At 43.6% G+C, this 21645-nt stretch overlaps 2 protein-coding genes across 2 annotated transcripts; both read left to right on the top strand.

The window, feature by feature from the left end:
- Positions 1 to 9878: 9878 nt before the first annotated feature.
- LOC119810416 (40S ribosomal protein S9-like) lies at positions 9879 to 10464 on the top strand. Its single transcript, XM_038323875.1, is given in 2 exon segments — positions 9879 to 9908; positions 9910 to 10464. Coding segments are annotated over 2 exon segments (585 nt in total).
- A 7814-nt stretch (positions 10465 to 18278) lies between these two features.
- LOC119809261 (lysine-specific demethylase 4D-like) lies at positions 18279 to 19391 on the top strand. Its single transcript, XM_038322117.1, is given in 1 exon segment — positions 18279 to 19391. A coding segment is annotated over 1 exon segment (1113 nt).
- The last annotated feature ends 2254 nt before the right edge of the window (positions 19392 to 21645 follow it).

The raw sequence follows: 21645 nt of genomic DNA, 5'->3' as shown, positions 1-21645 counted from the left end.
AACACAGGAAGAGACAGAAAAATTAAGGACCATTTGAGGGGTAGTATAGAAACCTAATAACAGGGCTGGAGAAATATCTCAGCTGTTAAGAGCAATAGCTGCTCGTCCAGAGGTCCTGAGTTCAATTCCCAGCAACAACATGATGGCTCACAACTGTCTATAATAGGATCTGATGCCCTCTGCTTACATCCAGATATACAAGTAGAGCACACATACATAAAATACAAATAAATTTTTTCAAAAATTTAAAGAAACTTAATAATACTAGAAGCTTCCTAAAACATATACATATGTGAAGGTGATTTATCTAATGAAACTGCCAAAAAATGGGGAATACAGAGTCCTAACTGGACATCTCTTGTCACCAAGTGAACTCTCCAGTACTGGGATAGGGTTACATCTCATTGAGTTGTTGGCCAGTGGGTTCCGATGGAAACCCTCAAGTATCCCTGCTGCTGCCAAGACAACAAGCTGCTCTCCACAAACTTATAGCAAAGCTCCTTGTCAAAGACAACACCTACACAATTTTTGAACACAGAGAAGTAAAGTTGCTGCCTACGTAGAGCCTTCACCCCTAAATTCTAGCATCCTTGGTATAGGATTGTATTCTACAGGCTATCAAAGGAGAAACACAAACTCCAATGCATGCTGCAAGCTGTACAAACACTGGTCCTGGAAAGGAATGTCATGGGAAGAGTTTCTGAAGTGGTCCTATTGACTCTAAGAGACAGGTGGATGAATCAGTACCCTCTAAGAAATGTCTGGGTCCTGATCCTTGTTCTGTAATAAAAGATGAGTTCCTCGACAGTTTGTGCTTAGACCTAGAAAGTTAAAGAAAACCTGGCTGAAGAGATCTAAAAGCATAGTTGAAGAAATTGTTTCACTGATTTTACTTTGTATTTATGCTCTCACACTTTGTCTATAAGTGTAGCTTTATAGGAGGAGGCAACATAATATAAATAATTTAAAGTATTATCATAGATGGAAGCTCTTCTAGTTAGACAACTGTCCAGTTCTAAAAGCAGCTACTTGCCCAAATCCCTTGGAAAGTTTTAACTGACTGACCAGGCACAGTTTTAAGATTTCACTAGTAAGTAATGCCCTGACCAAAAAAAAAAAAGGGTATTTGAAGTATGCAAAAAAGGAATACTTATAGATCGACTACATCCAAATTGTCACAAATTTAGAATATGCATATACAGTTTAGTTCAATTTTATTTCAAAGTTGTATTCTAGTAATATAATGTATTTTTAAGTTATAATTGTAATTATAGTACTGGAAAGTCATATTTGTAAAACTGAATTTAATCTATGGAGCTAAGTATTTTCACGTTGTATAGTATTTCATTTCTTAATACCAGAAATATTTAAGACTATGTTGCCATCTGCTGGTAGACCTTTTAAGAATTTCATATAGTGTAATGCTTATTTTATTTTAAATTAAACCTTTCGCCACTAAGTTCAGTGATACATGTTTCACTTTTTGTTTGTTTGTTTGTTTGGTTGGTTGGTTGGTTGGTTGGTTGGTTGGTTGATTAGTTGTTTTGTTGATTGGTTGTTTGGTTATTTGTTTGATTTTTTAAAGCAGTCTCACACAGCCTAAGCAGGCCTTAGGGTCACTACATAGCTGAAGATGTTCTTGAATTCATGATTTCCCTGCCTCTATCTTCCCCCATTGAGATTAGAGGACTGCCCCACCATAGTGAGCAAAGATATACTGACCAGTTGATAGATGGGTTAGTTGATTCTTCCAGGACTGGGATGGAGTCAGGAGTCTCCCCACTTACTAGACAAGTACTCTACTACCAAGTACAGCATAGTTTGTCCTATCTCAGTTTAAAAATTCCAAACTCATAAAACAAAAGCATCTAGCCACTTCATAATTCTTCAGCACAGTGAAAGCATGTGACAAAATGGGCTTTGAAAAAATGCCAGTCCTGGAATTCTATAAGGAAGCTCGCAAAGGGAGAGAGATTCATCTTTTGTGAAGGCACTGGAGACTAGGGCAAGCAAACTCGGCTTTGGAGAATCTCACAATTACAGCACTCACATAAAAACAACTGGTTTAAACTAGAAAAAAGAGGCAGGCACAAAAAATTATTTTCATATCTGTGTGTGTACATATATATATATATATGTACAGCTTTATAGATACAGAAGAAATATTAGGGTGGTTGGGATCTCATGCCTAAAAAACAAACAAACAAACAGAATTCAACACATGTCCCACTTTCAAACATGTGAAAGCTCTCCAAGATGTCTGGCAAGATGCTTCTAGAACCCAACTCTACTTAGACTAGACTGTATGACCTGCTGTGGCTCCAATGCACCACAGTAAACCACCTCCTCAGACCCGGAGCATGGTAACTCCAGTACACTGCTGTAAACCACCTACTAACCTCAGCCCTGAAGCATGGTAACTCCAGTGCACCCGTAAACCACCTCCTCAGCGCTGAAGCGTGGTAACTCCAGTGCACCGCTGTAAACCACCTACCAACCTCAGACCGAAGCGTGGTAACTCCAGTGCACTGCTGTAAACCACCTACTAACCTCAGACCCAAAGCATGGTAACTCCAGTGCACAGCTGTAAACCACCTCCTCAGACCCGGAGCATGGTAACTCCAGTGCACCACTGTAAACTACCTACTAACGTCAGACCCAAAGCATGGCAACATGCTGGTGACTATGGCCATTTTGTAGATACCATACATGTTCAAAAAACAAATGCATAAAAGTTAGTTGATACAAAATTTGCAGGTAATTAACATAAATTTAATAAAGATAAAACCTCAATAGGCAATAAGCTAAGAAATGCTTTCATAAACTATGTTTTACTTTTTAATGTTTTTATTTAATATTGTTGTGGATTGTGTGTGTGATGTGTGTGTACTTGCATGTACACATGCACAGCTCACAGTGTGCATGTGAAGGTTGGAGGACAACTTCCAGGGATCAGTTCTCTTCCTCTGCCTTATTTCTGAGTCAAGGACTCTCTTATTTCTTCTGGGCTGTCTGTGTACCCAGGCTAGCTGGTCTGTCTGTGTACCCAGGCTAGCTGGTCTGTCTGTTTAACCCAAGCTAGCTGGTCTGTCTGTATACCCAGGCTAACTGGGATGTCTGTGTACCCCAGGCTAGCTGGGCTGTCTGTATACCCAAGCTAACTGGTCTTTTGTATACACAGGCTAACTGGTCTGTCTGCGTACCCAGGCTAGCTGGTCTGTCTGTGGACCCCAGGCTAGCTGGCCTGTCTGTGGACCCCAGGCTAGCTGGGCTGTCTGTGGACCCCAGGCTAGCTGGGCTGTCTGTGGACCCCAGGCTAGCTGGGCTGTCTGTGGACCCCAGGCTAGCTGGGCTGTCTGTGTACCCAGGCTAGCTGGGCTGTCTGTGCACCCAGATTAACTGGTCTGTTTGTGTACCCCAGGCTAGCTGGTCTGTCTGTGGACCCAGGCTAGCTGGGCTGTCTGTGGACCCAGGCTAGCTGGGCTGTCTGTGCTTCCAGGTTAACCTGTCTGTGTACCCCAGGCTAGCTGGTCTGTCTGTGTACCCAGGTTAACTGGGCTGTCTGTATACCCAGGCTAACTGGTCTGTTTGTGTACCCCAGGCTAGCTGGGCTGTCTGTGTACCCCAGGCTAGCTGGTCTGTCTGTGGACCCAGGCTAGCTGGTCTGTCTGTTTAACCCAGGCTAGCTGGTCTGTCAGTATACCCAGGCTAACTGGTCTGTCTGTGTACCCAGGCTAGCTGGGCTGTCTGTGTACCCCAGGCTAGCTGGGCTGTCTGTGTACCCCAGGCTAGCTGGGTCTGTGTACCCCAGGCTAGCTGGGCTGTCTGTGTACCCAGGCTAGCTGGGCTGTCTGTGTACCCCAGGCTAGCTGGCCTGTCTGTGGACCCAGGCTACCTGGTCTGTCTGTTTAACCCAGGTTAGCTGGTCTGTCAGTATACCCAGGCTAGCTGGTCTGTCTGTGTACCCAGGTTAACTGGGCTGTCTGTATACCCAGGCTAACTGGTCTGTTTGTGTACCCCAGGCTAGCTGGGCTGTCTGTGTACCCCAGGCTAGCTGGTCTGTCTGTGGACCCAGGCTAGCTGGTCTGTCTGTTTAACCCAGGCTAGCTGGTCTGTCAGTATACCCAGGCTAACTGGTCTGTCTGTGTACCCAGGCTAGCTGGTCTGTCTGTGTACCCCAGGCTAGCTGGGCTGTCTGTGTACCCCAGGCTAGCTGGGCTGTCTGTGTACCCCAGGCTAGCTGGGTCTGTGTATCCCAGGCTAGCTGGGCTGTCTGTGTACCCAGGCTAGCTGGGCTGTCTGTGTACCCCAGGCTAGCTGGTTTGTCTGTGTACCCAGGCTAGCTGGTTTGTCTGTGTTCCCAGGCTAGCTGGGCTGTCTGTGTACCCAGGCTAGCTGGTCTGTCTGTGTACCCCAGGATAGCTGGGCTGTCTGTGCACCCAGGCTAGCTGGTCTGTTTGTGTACCCCAGGCTAGCTGGTCTGTCTGTGTACCCCAGATAACTGGTCTTTTTGTATACACAGGCTACCTGGTCTGTCTGTGTACCCCAGGCTAGCTGGGTTTTCTGTGTACCCCAGACTAACTAACTGGTCTGTCTCTGTACCCCAGGCTAACTGGGCAGTCTCTGTACCCCAGGCTAACTGGGCTGTCTGTGTACCCCAGGCTAGCTGGGCTGTCTGTGTACCCCAGGCTAGCAGGGCTGTCTTTGTACCCCAGGCTAGCAAGGCTGTCTCTGTACCCCAGGCTAGCTGGTCTGTCTGTGTACCCAGGCTCGCTGGTCTGTCTGTGGACCCAGGCTAGCTGGTCTGTGCTAGTTGTTATTTGTCTCTGCTAGTTATTATTGGAACATGAGATATCTGGGATCACAGAATTTGAACAATCTAACAATGTATGACTTGTTTCTGTAACAAGCGTCCGGTATGTGGAGGATCTGACCTAAGACCCCAGGCGCTCTGCAAGCCTTTCCTGACCAGGCTCCTAGGACTGTTCTGCTCCCAATCCAAAGCACTCTAACACTCTCCTGGTTCAGAGTCTTCACTGCCTTCATCTATTCATGTGAGCTGGAAGCACACCTGCCACAGCGTGTAGAATCGGGGGGTAATTTATGGGAGGTGTTGTTCCCTTCAGTCATCATGTGCACAGGCAAGATCTAATTTGAGTCTTTAGGATCTTACCAGCCCAGAGGTTTGTTTGTTTTTCCTAAGACAGGGCCTACCTTGAAGCTCAGGTTGACTTCAAACTTACCTTTTAGTACAAACTAGCTTCATACTCATAATCCTCTCAGCGCAGCCCCCTGAGAGCTATGGTTGCAGCCTCAGTGTGTATCCCTCACCACTGTGATGCACTTCCAGCACAAAACAACAAACTGCCTGGAGGACAACTGGGTGGATTTTTGTTTGTTTGCTTTTTTTTTTTTTTTTTTGAGACAGGGTTTCTCTGTGTAACTTTGGTACCTGTCCTGGAACTAGCTCTTGTAGACAAGGCTGGCCTCTAACTCACAGAGATCTGCTTGCCTCTGCCTCCTAAGTGCTGGAATTAAAGGCATGTGCCACCACCACCCAGTAGTTTTATAATCTATTCTGAAGTCCACATGAGTCCATGGAGAACCTAGCCTTAGTATTTCAAATGGACTCTATCCCCTGTTGTGAAATAGAATATTTGTTTAACTATTTAAAGATGTGTTGTTTTTGTTTATGCTGCATTTATTTAACTACATACATAAAAACATGTTGTTGTTTTACCTTGTCTGCCTAAGGCACCTGATTGGTCTAATAAAAAGCTAATAGCTAGACAGAGAAAGGACAGGTGGGGCAGGCAGAGAGAAGAGAGGTCAGCCATCCAGCCAGGGGTCAACCCACCAGGGGCCAGTAGACAGACATAGAGGAAGCAGGAAAGCAGAATTGACAGTACACAGATGAGGTAAATGAGCCTCCAATAGCATATAGATTAATAGAAATTAAGTTTCAAAAAAAGCTAGCTAGAAACAAGTCAAAGCTAAGACCGAGCATTCATAATTAAGAAGTCTCTGTGTCGTGATTTGGGGGCTGGCAGTCCAAGAAAGACTGCTACAATCCTTTGGCATTCCATAATGGAATGGAAAAATACTGAAATGTTCAAGGCCAAATGGGCATTGGAGAAAGAGAGATGCCCAATCCTTCAGGGACTGTTAGACAGTGAGGGGATGAGACTCCTTAGCAGTTCCCCTGTGTTTCATTGGATAGTCCTATGCAATTGACAGAATCTGCACAATGGGAACTATAGAGTGAGGGCTAATGTAGAAGCAAAGTGATAAATATGCTATTAGCTTTCCAACTCTGTTAAAAACAAATCTCTAAAACCTCGGAGGAATTTCATTTAAGGATTCATGACACAGCCGAGTTACTTCTCTCATTCAGCCACAGGATGAGAAGATAGAAGCGTTTTAAGCTTACACAGTAGTAAGGCCCTGTTTTCATTTTGTATTTGAGAGCCTGACAGCAAGTCAGTCTTTGTCTGAGGGCTCCCTCTAGGTACCAGGCTCACTTGGACAAGAACAGAACCCACCACAATGAGAAGAGATTTACTACACTGTGGAACAGACATCAGTCAAAATCATGTGGAAGCCTTTGCTTGGGATAACAAACACTAGGGTGGTCACTTCTTCACTCCCATGCAGTTTCCCAGAGAAATGGAGACACAGCTGCCCACAGAACAGCAAGCTTAATAGTATGCACCTGTTGATGGAGGTGTCTATCCTGCCCATTCCCACCACTGTTCAGTCCCAGAGAGACACACAGACGTTTACATTAGTTATAAACTGATTGGCCTATTAACTCAGGTTTATTATTAACTCTTACATCTTAAATTAACCCAAAATTCTTGTGTATGTTAGCCATGTGGCTTGGTATCTTTTATCAGTGATGCAGTCTCATCTTTCTTCCTCTGTGTCTGGGTGACAACTGCAGACTGAGCCTTTCCTTTTCCCTGAATTCTCCTGTTCTGGCCTCCCCGCCTCCTGCCTGGCTACTGGCCAATGGACATTTATTAAACAAATACAAGTGACAGGATGTAGAACTCAGAGGAAACTCCAACAGAGGTCCTCTGAAATGTTGGATCATCTTGGCCATCCACTCCTATCAGAGATTTCTGATCGGGGTCTTCCTTAATCAAGCCTGATTTTTCTTAACCCAGAATGAATCTATGGCCTCTTATTTCCTATAGAAACAAAAGCAAAACCTCCTCTCCAAAGCAACATATCTTTTGACTTAAATTTTTTTTTAGTTTTTCGAGACAGGGTTTCTCTGCAGCTTTTAGAGCCTGTCCTGGAGCTAGCTCTTGTAGACCAGGCTGGTCTCAAACTCACAGAGATCCGCCTGCCTCTGCCTCCCGAGTGCTGGGATTAAAGGCGTGCACCACCACTGCCCGGCTTGACTTAAATTTTGAAGTCAGGGCATTTTCAAAATACATGTTGGATTAATTCAGCAGTATTTATAATCAAATGTCTTTTAGCAGCTGTTGCTCCTTCCTCAGCAGTCCTACAATTCAAGGACAACAGAACAACATACAGTATCTAGATTCTCTGTGTATTTTCCATCTTTACATTTATTTTAAACTCTATTTCTTTTATTTTTAATTTTTGTTTTTTTGAGATAGGGTTTCTTTGTGTATCTTTGGCTGTCCTGGAACTAGCTCTTGTAGACCAGGCTGTCCATAAACTCACAGAGATCTGCCTGCCTCTGCCTCCAAAGTGCTGCAATTAAAGGTGTGTGCCACCACACTCAACTACTTTTTTTAAGGACTTTATCCTTTTTCTTTTCTCTCCTAAGCCTACTTACATTTTTAAACACACTGTAAACTGTTTAGAGGGTTTTTTTGTCCGCCTGAATCTATCTTTACTGTATATCTCTCTTTTTCTCACCATGAGTCTTTAATTTGCTAAGGAATATGGCTAGGATTAAAGCCGTGACTTTGACAGCAGGATCCTCCACATTCCTTAGTTTTCTGAGAGTCTAGCTTCATGACAGTCACTGGTGAAAGCCATGTTTATTGTCACAACTCTATGGAGTTTCAAGGTCCCTGCCACAATCAAGAAACATGCTGTCAACTATTCATAAACACCATTTAAGTGCTTTGTGGCAGAGCCTCTTAAAAGGGCTACAAGGATTTTGCAACTAAAGGTGAATCAGGAAACCTCTCTTAAATGAGACGTACTTGCCTCAAGCAAACAGAGCCCACCTGAGAAAATGTTGCTACCAAGAAGCCATGCATAACTCTGTTCCTTTGTGTCTAGAATTACTTCCCAAGCTCTCTCGGGTTTTATGTGGATGTAGTTGTCCACGTTGGCGACATTTGTATGGATACCATCAAAATTAATAAAGATTTGATTTGAAAAGGAGAAACCTCTTGAGACAGAAATGACAGATCATCCATACAGGTGACAATCATACAGGTGGTAAGAAAACCTCATAAGGGTTGGGGCAGGGTTCTGTTCCTGTCTTTGCAGGAAAATACACATCTTCAGAAAGTCAAGAGACCCTGAACATTTGAATGCCTAAAGAGGAAAAGATAACTATCCAGAAAGGATCACTGAACAAAGAGGAATATGACTTATGAGGACAAGTCATCTGCAGGGTAAAATTTCATATGTACATTCTCTGTACCTATATATAAATATCTAATACCAAATAGTAATATGAACTCACTTAAAAATCAAAGCTGGTCTTTCCCTTCTCCCTTCCTTCTCCCCCTCTCCCCTTCTCCAAACCTCACCCCTACCCCTATCACACCTCCATGCTCACAACTTTTGTCCTGCAATCTTGTTTGCTTCCAATTTCCAGGAGGATCTATATATGTTTTTCTTTGGGTTCACCTTGTTATTTGCCTTCTCTGGGCTTGTGAACTATAGGCTTAATGACCTTGGTTTGTGGCTAGAGTCCATATATGAGTGAGTACATACCATATTCATCTTTTTGGGTCTGAGTTACCTCACCCAGAATAGTGTTTTCTATTTCCATCCATTTGCATTCAAAATTCAAGATGTCATTGTTTTTTACCACGGAGTAGCACTCTAATGTGTATATATTCCACACTTTATCCATTCTTCCATTGAGGGGCATCTAGGTTGTTTCCAAGTTCTGGCTATTACAAATAATGCTGATATACATAGTTAAACAAATGCTTTTGTCGTATGATTGGGTATCTCTTGGGTATATTCCCAAGAATGGTATTGCTGGATCCTGAGGTAGGTTGATTCCAAATTTCCTGAGAAATCGCCACTGAATTTCCAAAGTGGTTGCACAAGTTTACATTCCCATCAGCAATGGATGAGTGTTCCCCTTACTCCACATCCTCTCCAGCAAAGGCTATCATTGGTGTTTATGATTTTAGCCATTCTGACAGGTATAAGATGGTATCTCAAAGAGGCTTGGCTCTGGAGGGGTTCCCAGGAGTCCACGAGGATGACCCCAGCTAGAACCCTGGGCAGTGGAGGATAGGGTGCCTGAACTGGCCTTGTCCCATAGTCAGACTGATGACTATCTTGAATATCACCATAGAACCTCCATCCAGTGACAGATGCAGATAGAGACAGAGACCCACATCAGAGCACTGGAATGAGCTCCCAAGGTCCAGTTGAAGAGCAGAAGGAGGGAGAACATAAGCAAGGAAGTCAGGACCATGGGGTGTTGGTCCACCCACTGAAACAGTGTGCCTGAGCTAATGGGAGCTCACCAAATATAGCTGGATTGGGACTGAACTAGCACGGGAATCAAACTGGACCCTCTGAATGTGACTGACAGAAACAGCTGGCTAGCTAGAAGTCACCTGAAGTTCCTCTGCAACATTGGGGCATCTCGGTCGCGGATGTGAGCTCCTAGGCACTGCAGGTCTAGAGACGCCAACATGCAGTTTGCCAGAAGTTGCGTTTGTCGTTACGACCTATGTGACCCCAAGGAGACCCTTCGAGAAGTCGCGTCTCGACCAGGAACTGAAGCTCATCAGAGAATATGGGCTCTGGAACAAGCATGAGGTGTGGAGAGTCAAATTTACCCTGGCCAAGATCCGCAAGGCTGCCCAAGAGCTGCTAATGCTGGATGAAAAGGACCCACGGCGTCTTCTTGAGGGCAATGCTCTGCTGAGGCGACTTGTTCGCATTGGGGTGCTGGATGATGGCAAGATGAATCTGGATTACATCCTGGGCCTGAAGATTGAGGATTTCTTGGAGAGGTGGGTGCAGACCCAGGTCTTCAAGTTGGGTTTGGCTAAATCTATTAACCATGCCCGTGTGCTCATCAGCCAGTGTCACATCAGGGTCCGCAAGCAGCTGGTAAACATCCCGTCCTTCATTGTTTGCCTGGACTCCCAAAAGCACATTGATTTCTCCTTCCAGTCTCCTTATGGTGGTGGCCGACCAGGCCGAGTAAAGAGGAAGAATGCCAAGAAGGGCCAGGGTGGTGCTGGAACTGGTGATGATGAGGAAGAGGATTAAGTTAATGTCTCCCTGGACTGGAGAATTGTCTAGTTTTCCAGTTGGCTAATAAAACTGAATTAACACCTGGGAAAAAAAACATTGGGGCATCTTCATCTTTGGCCTACAGGCCTAACATATCTGATAGACCTTTCTGAGAAGCAGCACATTCTGAAGCACTGTCCCTCTTTGTCTTGGCAATGATTGGCAGTCGCTTTTTTGTGTCCTGTTTGTTCAGTTTAGACAGCATACTATCAACAGCCAAGACAAGGACGTTTTCTTGTGCAATGGCTTACTTTTGCTACAAAGAAAAGGTCCATGTTGAATTTCTTCGATGCAAATTATCTTCTCTGAATAAATTGTTGATGCCAGGAGTAGGCATGTCACATTTTCAAAAAATAGAGGAACCTAGGTTATTAAAAGATCTTAAATACCATATTCTGTAGATCTATGAAATGTTTCAAGATGACCTGTCTATCTAAAATGTATCTTTGTCTGACCCTGAAAACATACCTAATGTGGCTAAAAGTTAATTATACTACGTTATTGAATATTAACCTGTATTTTATTATTATTCTAAAAAGTTGGTAATAATAAGTTTTAAGGACTATAAATTTACATTACGTTGTTTAATGAGTTATATACATATAATACCTTGAACAAGAGTAGAAATGTATATACAGTATGTTGTTAAAGATTCATTTCAGCCGGGCGGTGGTGGCGCACGCCTTTAATCCCAGCACTCGGGAGGCAGAGGCAGGCGGATCTCTGTGAGTTCGAGACCAGCCTGGTCTACAAGAGCTAGTTCCAGGACAGGCTCCAAAGCCACAGAGAAACCCTGTCTCGAAAAACCAAAAAAAAAAAAAAAAAAAAAAAAAAAAAAAAAAAAAAAAAAAAAAAAAAAAAAAGATTCATTTCAATAATACAAAATTTGTGTATAATAATACAAAAGTCAATCCAATGTGAAACATTAAAACTCATAGCTTCTTTTTAAAGGTAGATTCAATAATCTACCATTTCATATTATCATATTTATATCCTCTCTTTTTTTCAGAGTGGATTCAAAAATCTACCCTTTTATCCTATCATATCTATATCCTCTTATTTCTTTTCCAAATTATAACCTTGAATATATTCTCCTTTGTTTAGCTTTTTCCTGACCATTATCCATAACAACTTGCCACTAATACTCTAAACAATAACACACATCCATAATCCATTTAACAAACAAAGTTCACCCACCCCACACTTGAGAATGTGGGCTTGTAATCTTAAATTTACTTCCTGCTCTCTGTGGGTGACTGCATCTTTAGGGGATCCTTAAAAGAAAACTCTGAGTTAATTGTCAAGTCCTGGGAGAGGTAACTGTTCCATTTTTTTCTAATCTCTGTGTAACTCTGTGTAATAGGATTGTTCAGGGCTGGCCCCAAGTCCTGGCTAGAGCAGTCTGTTAGGCTGGATCATCTCAGATAGCCACCTTGAAATTATTCTGTGCAGTTTGTCGTCCAAAGCTAATCATTAACTCTGTAACTCTGTAGACCAGGCTGTCCTTGAACTCACAGAGATGCACCTGCCTCTGCCTCCCCAGTGCAGGGATAAAAGGTGTGTGCTACAACACCTTGAACTCACAGAGATCAGCCTGTCTCTGCCTCCGGAGAGGCATTGGGATTAAAGGCGTGTGCTACCACACCTTGCAGTCACAGAGGTCAATCTACCTCTGCCTCCCGAGTGTTGGGATTAAAGGTGTGTACAACCACACCCAACTACTTTCTTTCTTCCTTTTTTACCCTAAGAACTTTAACCTTTAGCCTGCATATATTTTAAATACATTGTAAACCATTTAGACATTTTCTTCGACTTTGAATCTTTCTTTTACCGTATATCTCTCTTTTGGTGGCCATGTGAGTCTTTAACTTACTAAGCAATATCGGTAGGACTAAAGCCGTGGCTTTGACAGCTAGATCCAGCCCATTCCTTAGCTTTTCAGCCTCATGGCTGAGGTACCAGCTGTAGCCATTTTTATTGCCACAACTCTATGGTGTTTCAAGGTCCCTGCCAGCAAGAAAGCTGCAACATTCTGCTCACAGACCACGTTCAGACACACTGCCTGCCTGAAAGAGTCAGTTTGCACTGGCAGGACGGCCCAGAAAGCTGGCATTTTAAAATGGCACAGCTTTTTTCCTGCTACGGCTGAAAACCGAAAAGCATGTGTCCAGCTTTTCATCAACACTGTTTAAGTGTTTTGTAGCAGGACCTCTTAAAAGAGCTGCAGGGTTTTTGCAGCTAAAGCTGAGTCAGGAAGCCTCTCTTAGATGAGAGCGCTTGCTTACCTCTAGCAAGCAGAGCCAAACCCGAGAAAACATGCTTTACTCTATTCTTTCCCAAGCTTTCTCAGGCTTTCTGTGGATTTAGTTATCCACGTCTGGGTGCCATTCTGTAGTGACTGGAAGCAGTGGGCTGCACTCCTGCCTGGCTCCCAGTCGCCTGGCTAGCTTATGCCCCGAAATAACAACACACAAACTGTATTCATTTAAACATTGCCTGACCCATTAGTTTCAGCCTCTTATTGTCTAATTCTCATATCTTGAATAACCCATATTTAGTAATCTGAGTAGCACCACGAGGGGTGGGTTACCGGGAAGATTCTAGCCTGCATCCATCTCGGAGAGGAGAGTCATGGCGACTGCCCGAGGCATCTGCCTCACCCCCAGCATCCTGTCTGTCTACTCCACCCACCTAAATCCTGCCCTATAAAAACACCAAGGCAGTTTCTTTATGAGAGTCCTCCATCATTTGCTATGTCTCACATTGGCATGCTATACTTTTAAAGCGAGTAGGGCAGGGCTAGAGGAGGGGTGTGGTCAGCGATAGGCGGGACCCTTAGTGGGTGGTCAAGCACTGAGTACCTCCCATCTTCCTAGGTATAAAAGAGGGAGCGCTCAGGCACCAACTTCAAAGCCAGTGGAGTCTCACTGGAGAAAGCTGCTATCCCTTGCTGCCCTGTCTTCTGCCAAGCCTCCATTCGGTGCCATGGGGTAAGTCATCTCTGTTCGACCACTTTTGGATGTTTGTCTTTCTGTGAAAATGACGAGTACCAAAGGTTCATATGAGAGCCTGTCAGCTTTATCTGTGGTTCATTTGTGTCTCCTCCTCATGTCGATGGCATTTAGGTCACATTATTGTGGGGCAACATTAACCTGGGCTGTCCATAGTCACAAGGAGTTTTGTCAGTCAAGGAGTTGACATGACTGCCCAGTTAGTTCTTATCCCACATAAAATGCGGACCAAACGAAGGGGGTGGGGCGCGGGTGGAAGCTTAACTAGCCATCCTAGCTCACTTCTCTCTGGGATTGATTAAGGCTAGAATCTATCTTATGAAATTTCCAGATTTTTGATTTTTAAACTTTAAGTCAATTGGGATTACATTTTCCTATTGTGTATCTTTTGGGGAGGAGGCTAATGTGTTTTCTTTCAGGAGTAGCCTTGTCACGGTCCTGCAAAGTGTTAGGCAGTGATTGGTCAGAGGGAACCCTGGGGTCTGGAACATCTCCAGCTACACACCCCAGGATCTCCTTGACCACCACACTCTTCCCTACTATAAAGGATCTGAGACCCCTGGTGCCTCGAGGTCTCTTCTCTGAGGAACTTTCTGAGGCCTCCAGAAATATTGGTAGGTAACCAGCTGAGAAGACTGCAGGGACATGGGTTTAAGCAAACTGAAGAAAGTCTTTATTAGACTGCCAGCGGCTACACTGGGTGCCGGGATCCAAGTATGGATGTGAGCATTTCTAGGGTGACCTTGTAAAGACAAAAACCATGTTCTGGGTTGACATACCTCAGTTATCAAGAATAGTTAGCCAGAAATAAAACTACAGAAGTTTAAAAAAGAAAGAAAAAGGCAAGGTTAGTACATTTAAAGATGTTCCCACAATGATGGTCACTATTGTGGTTTGGGCAGGTGGTGCCGTGTGGGTGCTGAATTCTCACAGCCTGAATGGTACTTCCAGCATGGAGTCAGTCATGCTAGGGTCTGAGGCCTGTGTCCTGCTCATCTTTTCAGAGAAGTCAGCTTTCCTCTCTGCTCACCGCTAGTGAGGTTAGGTTTTTCTGTTCTGACAGTTGATTTGAAATCTTAGTTTGTCATTTGTATTGTTTTTCTTCGATTTTAATTCATGAAGTTCCTTGAATGGATGAGTAAATGACCTATTTCCCATGCACTCAGGATGACTTGGAGTTCAGTTTGGATCTAAGAACAACCTTGAACTCCTGATGTTCTTGCCGCCAACCCGCAAGTGCCAGGGTTAAGGTGAATGTCACCGTGGCTCACTTACTGTAAAACCTGGTTTTCTCCACCTGAGTTCAAATAATGTGTCTCTTTACCAGTCTTTTGATTTGAACTTGAATTGTCTTTAGCTCAGTATTTTTTTCTTTTAATTTTTTTGATTTTTATTGAGCTATACATTTTTCACTGCTCTTCTTCCTTCCTCTCCCCTCTCCTTCAACCCTCTCCCAAGGTCTCCAAGTTCTACATTTACTTAGGAGATCTTGTCTTTTTCTACTATCCATGTAGATTAAATTCATTTATGTCTCTCTTAGGGTCCTCATTGTTGTCTGGGTTCTCTGAGATTGTGATTTGTTGGCTGGTTTTCTTTACTTTATGTTTAAGAACCACTTCTGAGTGAGTACATGTGATAATTGTCTTTCTGGGTCTGGGTTACCTCACCCAAAATGATGTTTTCTAGCATCATCCATAGGCCAGCAAAATGCAAGATGTCATTATTTTTTTTTCTGCCGTGTAGAACTCCAGAACATTTGATCCCCACATGTGAAAAGCACATTTTAGAATAACGGAATCTGAGCTGGGCGTGGTGTCACAGGCCTTTAATCCCAGCACTCCAGAGGAGAGGCAGGCAGAGCTCTGTGAGCTCTAGGCCAAATGACAGTTTCCAGTTAGTTGTTACTCACGCCTTTAATCCCAGCATTTGGGAGGCAGAAGTGGGCAGATCTCTGAGATCAAAGCCAGCCTTGTCTATAGGGTGAGATCCAGGACAGCCATAATGACACATAGTTACATAGTTACATAGGCTAAGATTATTGAACATTGGACTATAGCCAGAGTGTAAATGAACCACATTTTTTTATCCATTCCTCAGTGGAGGGGCATTTAGGTTGTTTTCAGGTTCTGGCTATGACAAACAATGCTTCTATGAACATAGTTGAGCAGGTGTCCTTGTGGCACAATTGAGCTTCCTTTGGATAGATACCCAAAAGTGGTTTTACTGGGTCTTGAGGAAGGTTGTTTCCTAATTTTCTGAGAAATTGCCACACTGACATACAAAGGGGCTGTACCAGCTTGCATTCCCACCAGCAATGCAGGAGTGTTACCTTTTCCTCACATCCTCTCCAGCATAAATTCTCATTAGTGTTTTCGATCTTGGTCATTCTTACAGGTGTAAGATTGAATCTCAGAGATGTTTTGATTTGCATTTCTCTGATGACTAAGAATGTTGAACATTTTCTTAAGTGTCTTTCAGCCATTTTAGATTCCTCTGTTGAGAGTTCTCTGTTTAGGTCTGTACTCTAATTGATCAGTGCTATGGCGGATATAAGGAGGAAGACTTGCAGGTTATCTGCAGGTCGTCTCACCCCAGTTCCAGAGTCTGGGTATATTGAAGAAAGACTACAAAGGGGACAGAAAGAACTCAAAGCTCCAGTGCACGCGTGGTTGGTTACCAGGGTCCCCTGGTTCCCAGGAAGGGGGGTGCAGTAATGCTAAGGTGCTCCAAAGTCTTTCAACTCAAAGGAATTACTGAAATAAAATTAAGCTAAACAAGTTTGGGACTGGCAATGCCAATGTCAGAATTTAAAGTCAAATCAAAACATAGGTCAAAAGAAATGGACATTTGATCCCCACGTGTGAAAAGCACACATTAGAATAACAGAATCTGAGCTGGGCGTGGTATCACAGGCCTTTAATCCCAGCACTCCAGAGGAGAGGCAGGCAGAGCTCTGTGAGCTCTAGGCCAAATGACAGTTTCCAGTTAGTTGTTACTCACGCCTTTAATCCCAGCATTTGGGAGGCAGAAGTGGGCAGACCTCTGAGATCAAAGCCAGCCTTGTCTATAGGGTGAGATCCAGGACAGCCATAATGACACATAGTTACATAATTACATAGGCTAAGATTATTGAACATTGGACTATAGCTAGAGATAGGGAAATATCCCAACATTTAATTATTGGAGAAGAAGTCAAAGCTATCACAGAAAGGCAAGCTCAATACTGTGCTCAATATTGATCCTCTGAATTTTTTTTAATTTTTTTAAAATTGAAGTTTAAAATGTTTGAACTTCAATTTTAATAAAAGTTTGATAACTTTTTACATATAAAAAAGGACATTTCTTTCCTGATTTTTAGAGACAAGGTTTATCCGTGTAACTATGCCTGTTCCAGAACTCACCCTGCAGACCAGGCTGGCCTTGATCTCAGAGATCTGTTCACTTCCACCTCCCAAATCCTGGGATTAAAGGCCTGAGCCACAACCACCTGTCAAAAGGCAATTTAATTATTCCTTTTATGGTGCTTTCCTGTTCTCTGTTTAGGTCTGTCCTCCATTTTTATTGGATTATTTGTTCTTTTGGTGTCCAATTTATTGAGTTCTTTGTATATTTTGGAGACCAGACCGCTGTCTGATGTGGGGTTGGTGAAGATCTTTTCCATTCTGTAGGCTGTTGTTTCGTCTTGTTGACCATGTTTTTTGCTTTACAGAAGCTTCTCAGTTTCAGGAGGTCCCATATATTAATTGTTTCTCTCAGTGTCTGTGCTACTGGCCTTATATTTAGGAAGTGGTCTCCTGTGCCAATACGTTCAAGGGTACTTCCCACTTTCTCTTCTATGAGGTTCAGTGTGTTTGGAATTATGGTGAGGTCTTTGATCCATTTGGACTTGAGTTTTGTGCATAGTGATATATATGGATCTATTTTCATTTTTCTACATGTTGATATCTAGTTATGCCAGCACCATTTGTGAAATATGCTTTCTTTTTTCCATTTGATATTTTTTGCATCTTTGTCAAAAATTAGGTGTTCAAAGATGTGTAAATTAATATCCAGGTCTTCGGTTCAGTTCTATTGGTCCTCCTGTCTGTTTTTATGCCAATACCAGGCTGTTTTCAGTACTGTAGCTCTGTAGAAGAGTTTGAAGTCAGGGATTGTGATGCCTCCAGAAGTTCTTTTATTGCACAGCATTGTTCTGGCTAACCTGGGTTTTTATCTCAGCATTTCTTCAGTCCATTTATTTTCTGCTAATTTTTATTTTCATTAGGTTTGGGGTTAATCCTCCTGAAGAGACCTCAACATCTCCAATCTTCCAGATCATCAGAAGAGATCTCTAGGTGACAGGTCCGGACCAAGATATCCTGGGCAGCTGGCTGACGTAGGCCTGGGCTGGCCTTCTGCTCCCTAGAGACTCTTCTTGGGGCAAGAGCCCTGACCAGGGTACTAGGGCCCTGGGTAATTGAGTCAGCAAAGCTTTGTCTTCTCTTCCCTTTTTTCAGCCTTTATTTGGAGGAGAACGGTTTTGCTGCATAGGTCAGAATCTCCTCAGACGTCTGATTCTCCTGAGAGTCGTATTTAATATTTAAAGTGGATCCCTGACTAAAAGGACACTAGAGAATTAAGAAAAAGGGAAGAAGAAAGATAAGAGGGAATGAAAGGACAGTCGTGAGAGTGGAGAAAATGCTCCAGGAAGACAGGGAGACAAGAGAAGACAGTCAGACAGACAGACAGACAATCTGACTGATCCTTCGGGAGAAGCCCAGGATCTTGGCCAGAGTAGCCATGTCTTCTGAACACCGAGGCCCCCAGAGCACAGGCAGCACCATCATGACCTTCTGCCCAACCATGAGCGAATTTTCAGATTTCAGCAAATATATAGCCTACATGGAATCCCAGGGGGCGCACCGAGCTGGACTGGCCAAAGTCATCCCACCCAAGGAATAGAGAGCCCGGCAGTCCTATGAAGACGTCAGGGACATGGTAATAGGCACTCCCCTGCAGCAAATGGTGTCTGGCAAGGCCGGTGTTTACACACAGTTCCATAAGAAGAAGAAAGCCATGACAGTGAGACAGTACCGTGACTTGGCCAACAGCAAAACCTACCAGACACCGCCACACTTGAATTTTGAAGATCTGAAGAGAAAATACTGGAAGAATCGGTACTTTGGGTCGCCAATTTATGGTGCGGATGTCAGCGGCTCCCTGTTTGACGAGAACACTCAACATTGGAACGTGGGACACCTGGGAAGCCTCTTGGACCTCTTGAAGCAGGAATGCGGCATTGTGATTGAGGGCGTCAACACGCCCTACCTGTACTTTGGCATGTGGAAGACCACCTTCGCGTGGCATACAGAGGACATGGATCTCTATAGTATCAACTACCTGCACTTTGGGCAGCCCAAGACGTGGTACGCGGTGCCCCCCGAGCATGGCCGGCGCCTGGAACACCTGGCCAGACAGCTGTTCCCGGGCAGCTCCCAGGGCTGCCAGGCCTTCATGAGACACAAGGTGGCACTCATCTCCCCCACTGTGCTCAAGGAGAATGGCATCCCCTTTGGACGCATGACGCAGGAGGCTGGGGAGTTCATGGTCACCTTTCCCTACGGCTATCACGCAGGCTTTAACCACGGCTTCAACTGCGCAGAGGCCATCAATTTCGCCACCCCCAGGTGGATCGACTATGGGAAGGTGGCGACTCAGTGTAGCTGTGGGGAGGCCAGGGTGAGCTTCTCCATGGATGTCTTTATGCGCACCGTGCAGCCTGAGAGCTCTGAGCTGATGAAACAAGAGGAGTGTCATGGAACTATGGACTCCCTGGAGGTCACCTCACGCCACAGGCAGGAACTGACCCTTGGGACCTACACACAGGTTCAGGGGACATCTACTCCGGGCTAGAGGCGATCCCATCTGGGACGCTCAGGAGTCTGGTAGGCAGAGCCCACAACAGCTGTCCTTACACCAAGGTGCACTCTGTGTACCCGTTCCTTTCAGCGCCTTAATCCATTGTGCCAGTTAGAAGATGGGCCAAACAAGCTCCTGGGGCCTCCGTGATCCCCGAGTATGCTGCTGATGTCAAAGCCGTGGAGCATTCACAGCATTCACAGGCCTGTGGGATCTTGGCTAGGAGCCCCAAATGATATAATAAAAGATTAAATGAAATTGTAAGCCCCCTCATGTAGTGTGGAGCTGAGCAGGCCTGCTTTTCATCCCGCCCGGATTCCACACGGCTAGCTTTACACCTGAAATAACAACACACAAACTATATTCATTTAAACACTGCCTGACCCATTAGTTTCAGCCTATTACTCACATCCTGACTAACCCATATCTAAAAATCTGTGTAACACCACGAGTGGTGTCTTACCAGGAAAGATTCAGCACGTCTGACCTGGTGGCTGGCTTCATGGTGACTGACCCAGACAGCAGAGGCATGGTGATTTATTAACTTCCCTTCCTTGCATTCTGTTCTGTCTACTCTGCCTACCTAAGGGCTGGCCAATCAAATGGGCCAGGCAGTTTCTTTATTAACCAATGAAATCAACTCAAACAGAAGACCCTCCCACATCATTTCGCCTTTTTATGTTTAAACAAAAAGAAGGCTTTCACTTTAACATAGTAAAATTACATATACCAAAACAGTTATCAAGAAAGAATTACAGTTACAATATTTATATCTACTTTATCTTTTATCATAACTAAGGAAAACTATAACTATCTATTTATTCTTCAACTCCATCAAAGACTCCAGAAAGATATAATATTACCTAGGTGAACAAGAAGTAAGCTACTTCCAAAACTCTAGAAATCACAGAGACATCTTGCTACCTGGACAGTCACCCAAAGTTCCTCTGTACCGTTGGGGCATCCATCTTCGGCCTATAGGCCCATAAGTATCCAGCAGACATTTCCATGAAGCAGGAAATTTAAAAGGCAGTTCAGTCAGTATCTGTTGTGTCCTGTAGAATGTCTCGCAGACTCTTTCATGAGTCAGGAACCCTAAAGAATCATCTCACATTGAGGCAAGTTCAGCAGTCCTCTCTCTGTGGGTTCTTTGTGTCCAGTTTCTGCAACAGTCCAGGCAAGAGCAGTTTCTTGCGCAAATTGATATCAAACTCCATAAGGAGCGTCTTAGACGCCCATCATCTTCTTGAAGTAGATTGGTGCTGCCAGGAACAGACGTGTCTCATTGTCATAAAAAGCCCTAAGTTATTAAAACATTTAAGTGGAATATTCTGTAGTCTTTGAAAAATATTAGGAATGCCTATCTAACTGAAATATATCTCTATATATCTAGAAAATCTAACTAACATGACTACAAGCTTTACTATTATTGATGACTATCCATTAACAACCTATATACATTACATTTTTAAATGAACTACAGAATCACAATACCTTAATCAGTATCAGAAATATACATATAACAAATTTGACCTTAAATTTATATCAATAGAGTAAAATTTATACCAATGTAAATTATTCATATCTATATCATTTCCCCCTTTAAATGTAAAAGAATATTTATAAACAATATTTGGGAATATGGGCGCATTTATTTCTCTCCAAACTGCTTCCTGCTGAATGGGGGCACTGTTAATCAGATCTTTCATGGTGTAACCTGTGTGCCAGGTTCATCTCTGTCATCAGTTGGGTGAAGTAATTTTCTGATGGTGTTCACAGCTGCAACCTTTCAGGAGGGTGTGATCTATCATACCATATTGGGATAGAAGCAATCCATAGGGTCCCATTTTCTGTAGAAACAAAAGAAGAATCTCTTTTCCAAAGTATCATATCCTTAGATACAAATTCTGAAGTCAAGGTATTTTCAAAATATCTATCTTGGATTAGTTCATCAGCTTTTGTAAACAAATATCTTTTAGCAGCTGTTGCTCCTTCCTCAGCATTCAAACAATTCAAAGAGAGCATAATAGCACACAGTATCAAGATTCTCTGTGTATTTTCCATCTTTGTGAGGCTTTATTTTAACCTCTATTTTGTTTATTTTTACTTTTATTTTTTGAGACAGGTTCTCTATATATCTTTGTCCTGGAATAACTCTTTAGACCAGGTTGTCCTTGAACTCATAGAGATCCACTGTCTCTGCTTCCCAAGTGCTGGTATTAAAGGTGTGTGCTACAACACCTTGAAC

The sequence above is a fragment of the Arvicola amphibius genome, chromosome 3, assembly GCF_903992535.2.
Source record: "Arvicola amphibius chromosome 3, mArvAmp1.2, whole genome shotgun sequence".
Classification (NCBI taxonomy): domain Eukaryota; kingdom Metazoa; phylum Chordata; class Mammalia; order Rodentia; family Cricetidae; genus Arvicola; species Arvicola amphibius.
This window is presented reverse-complemented; position numbering and strand designations above follow the sequence as displayed.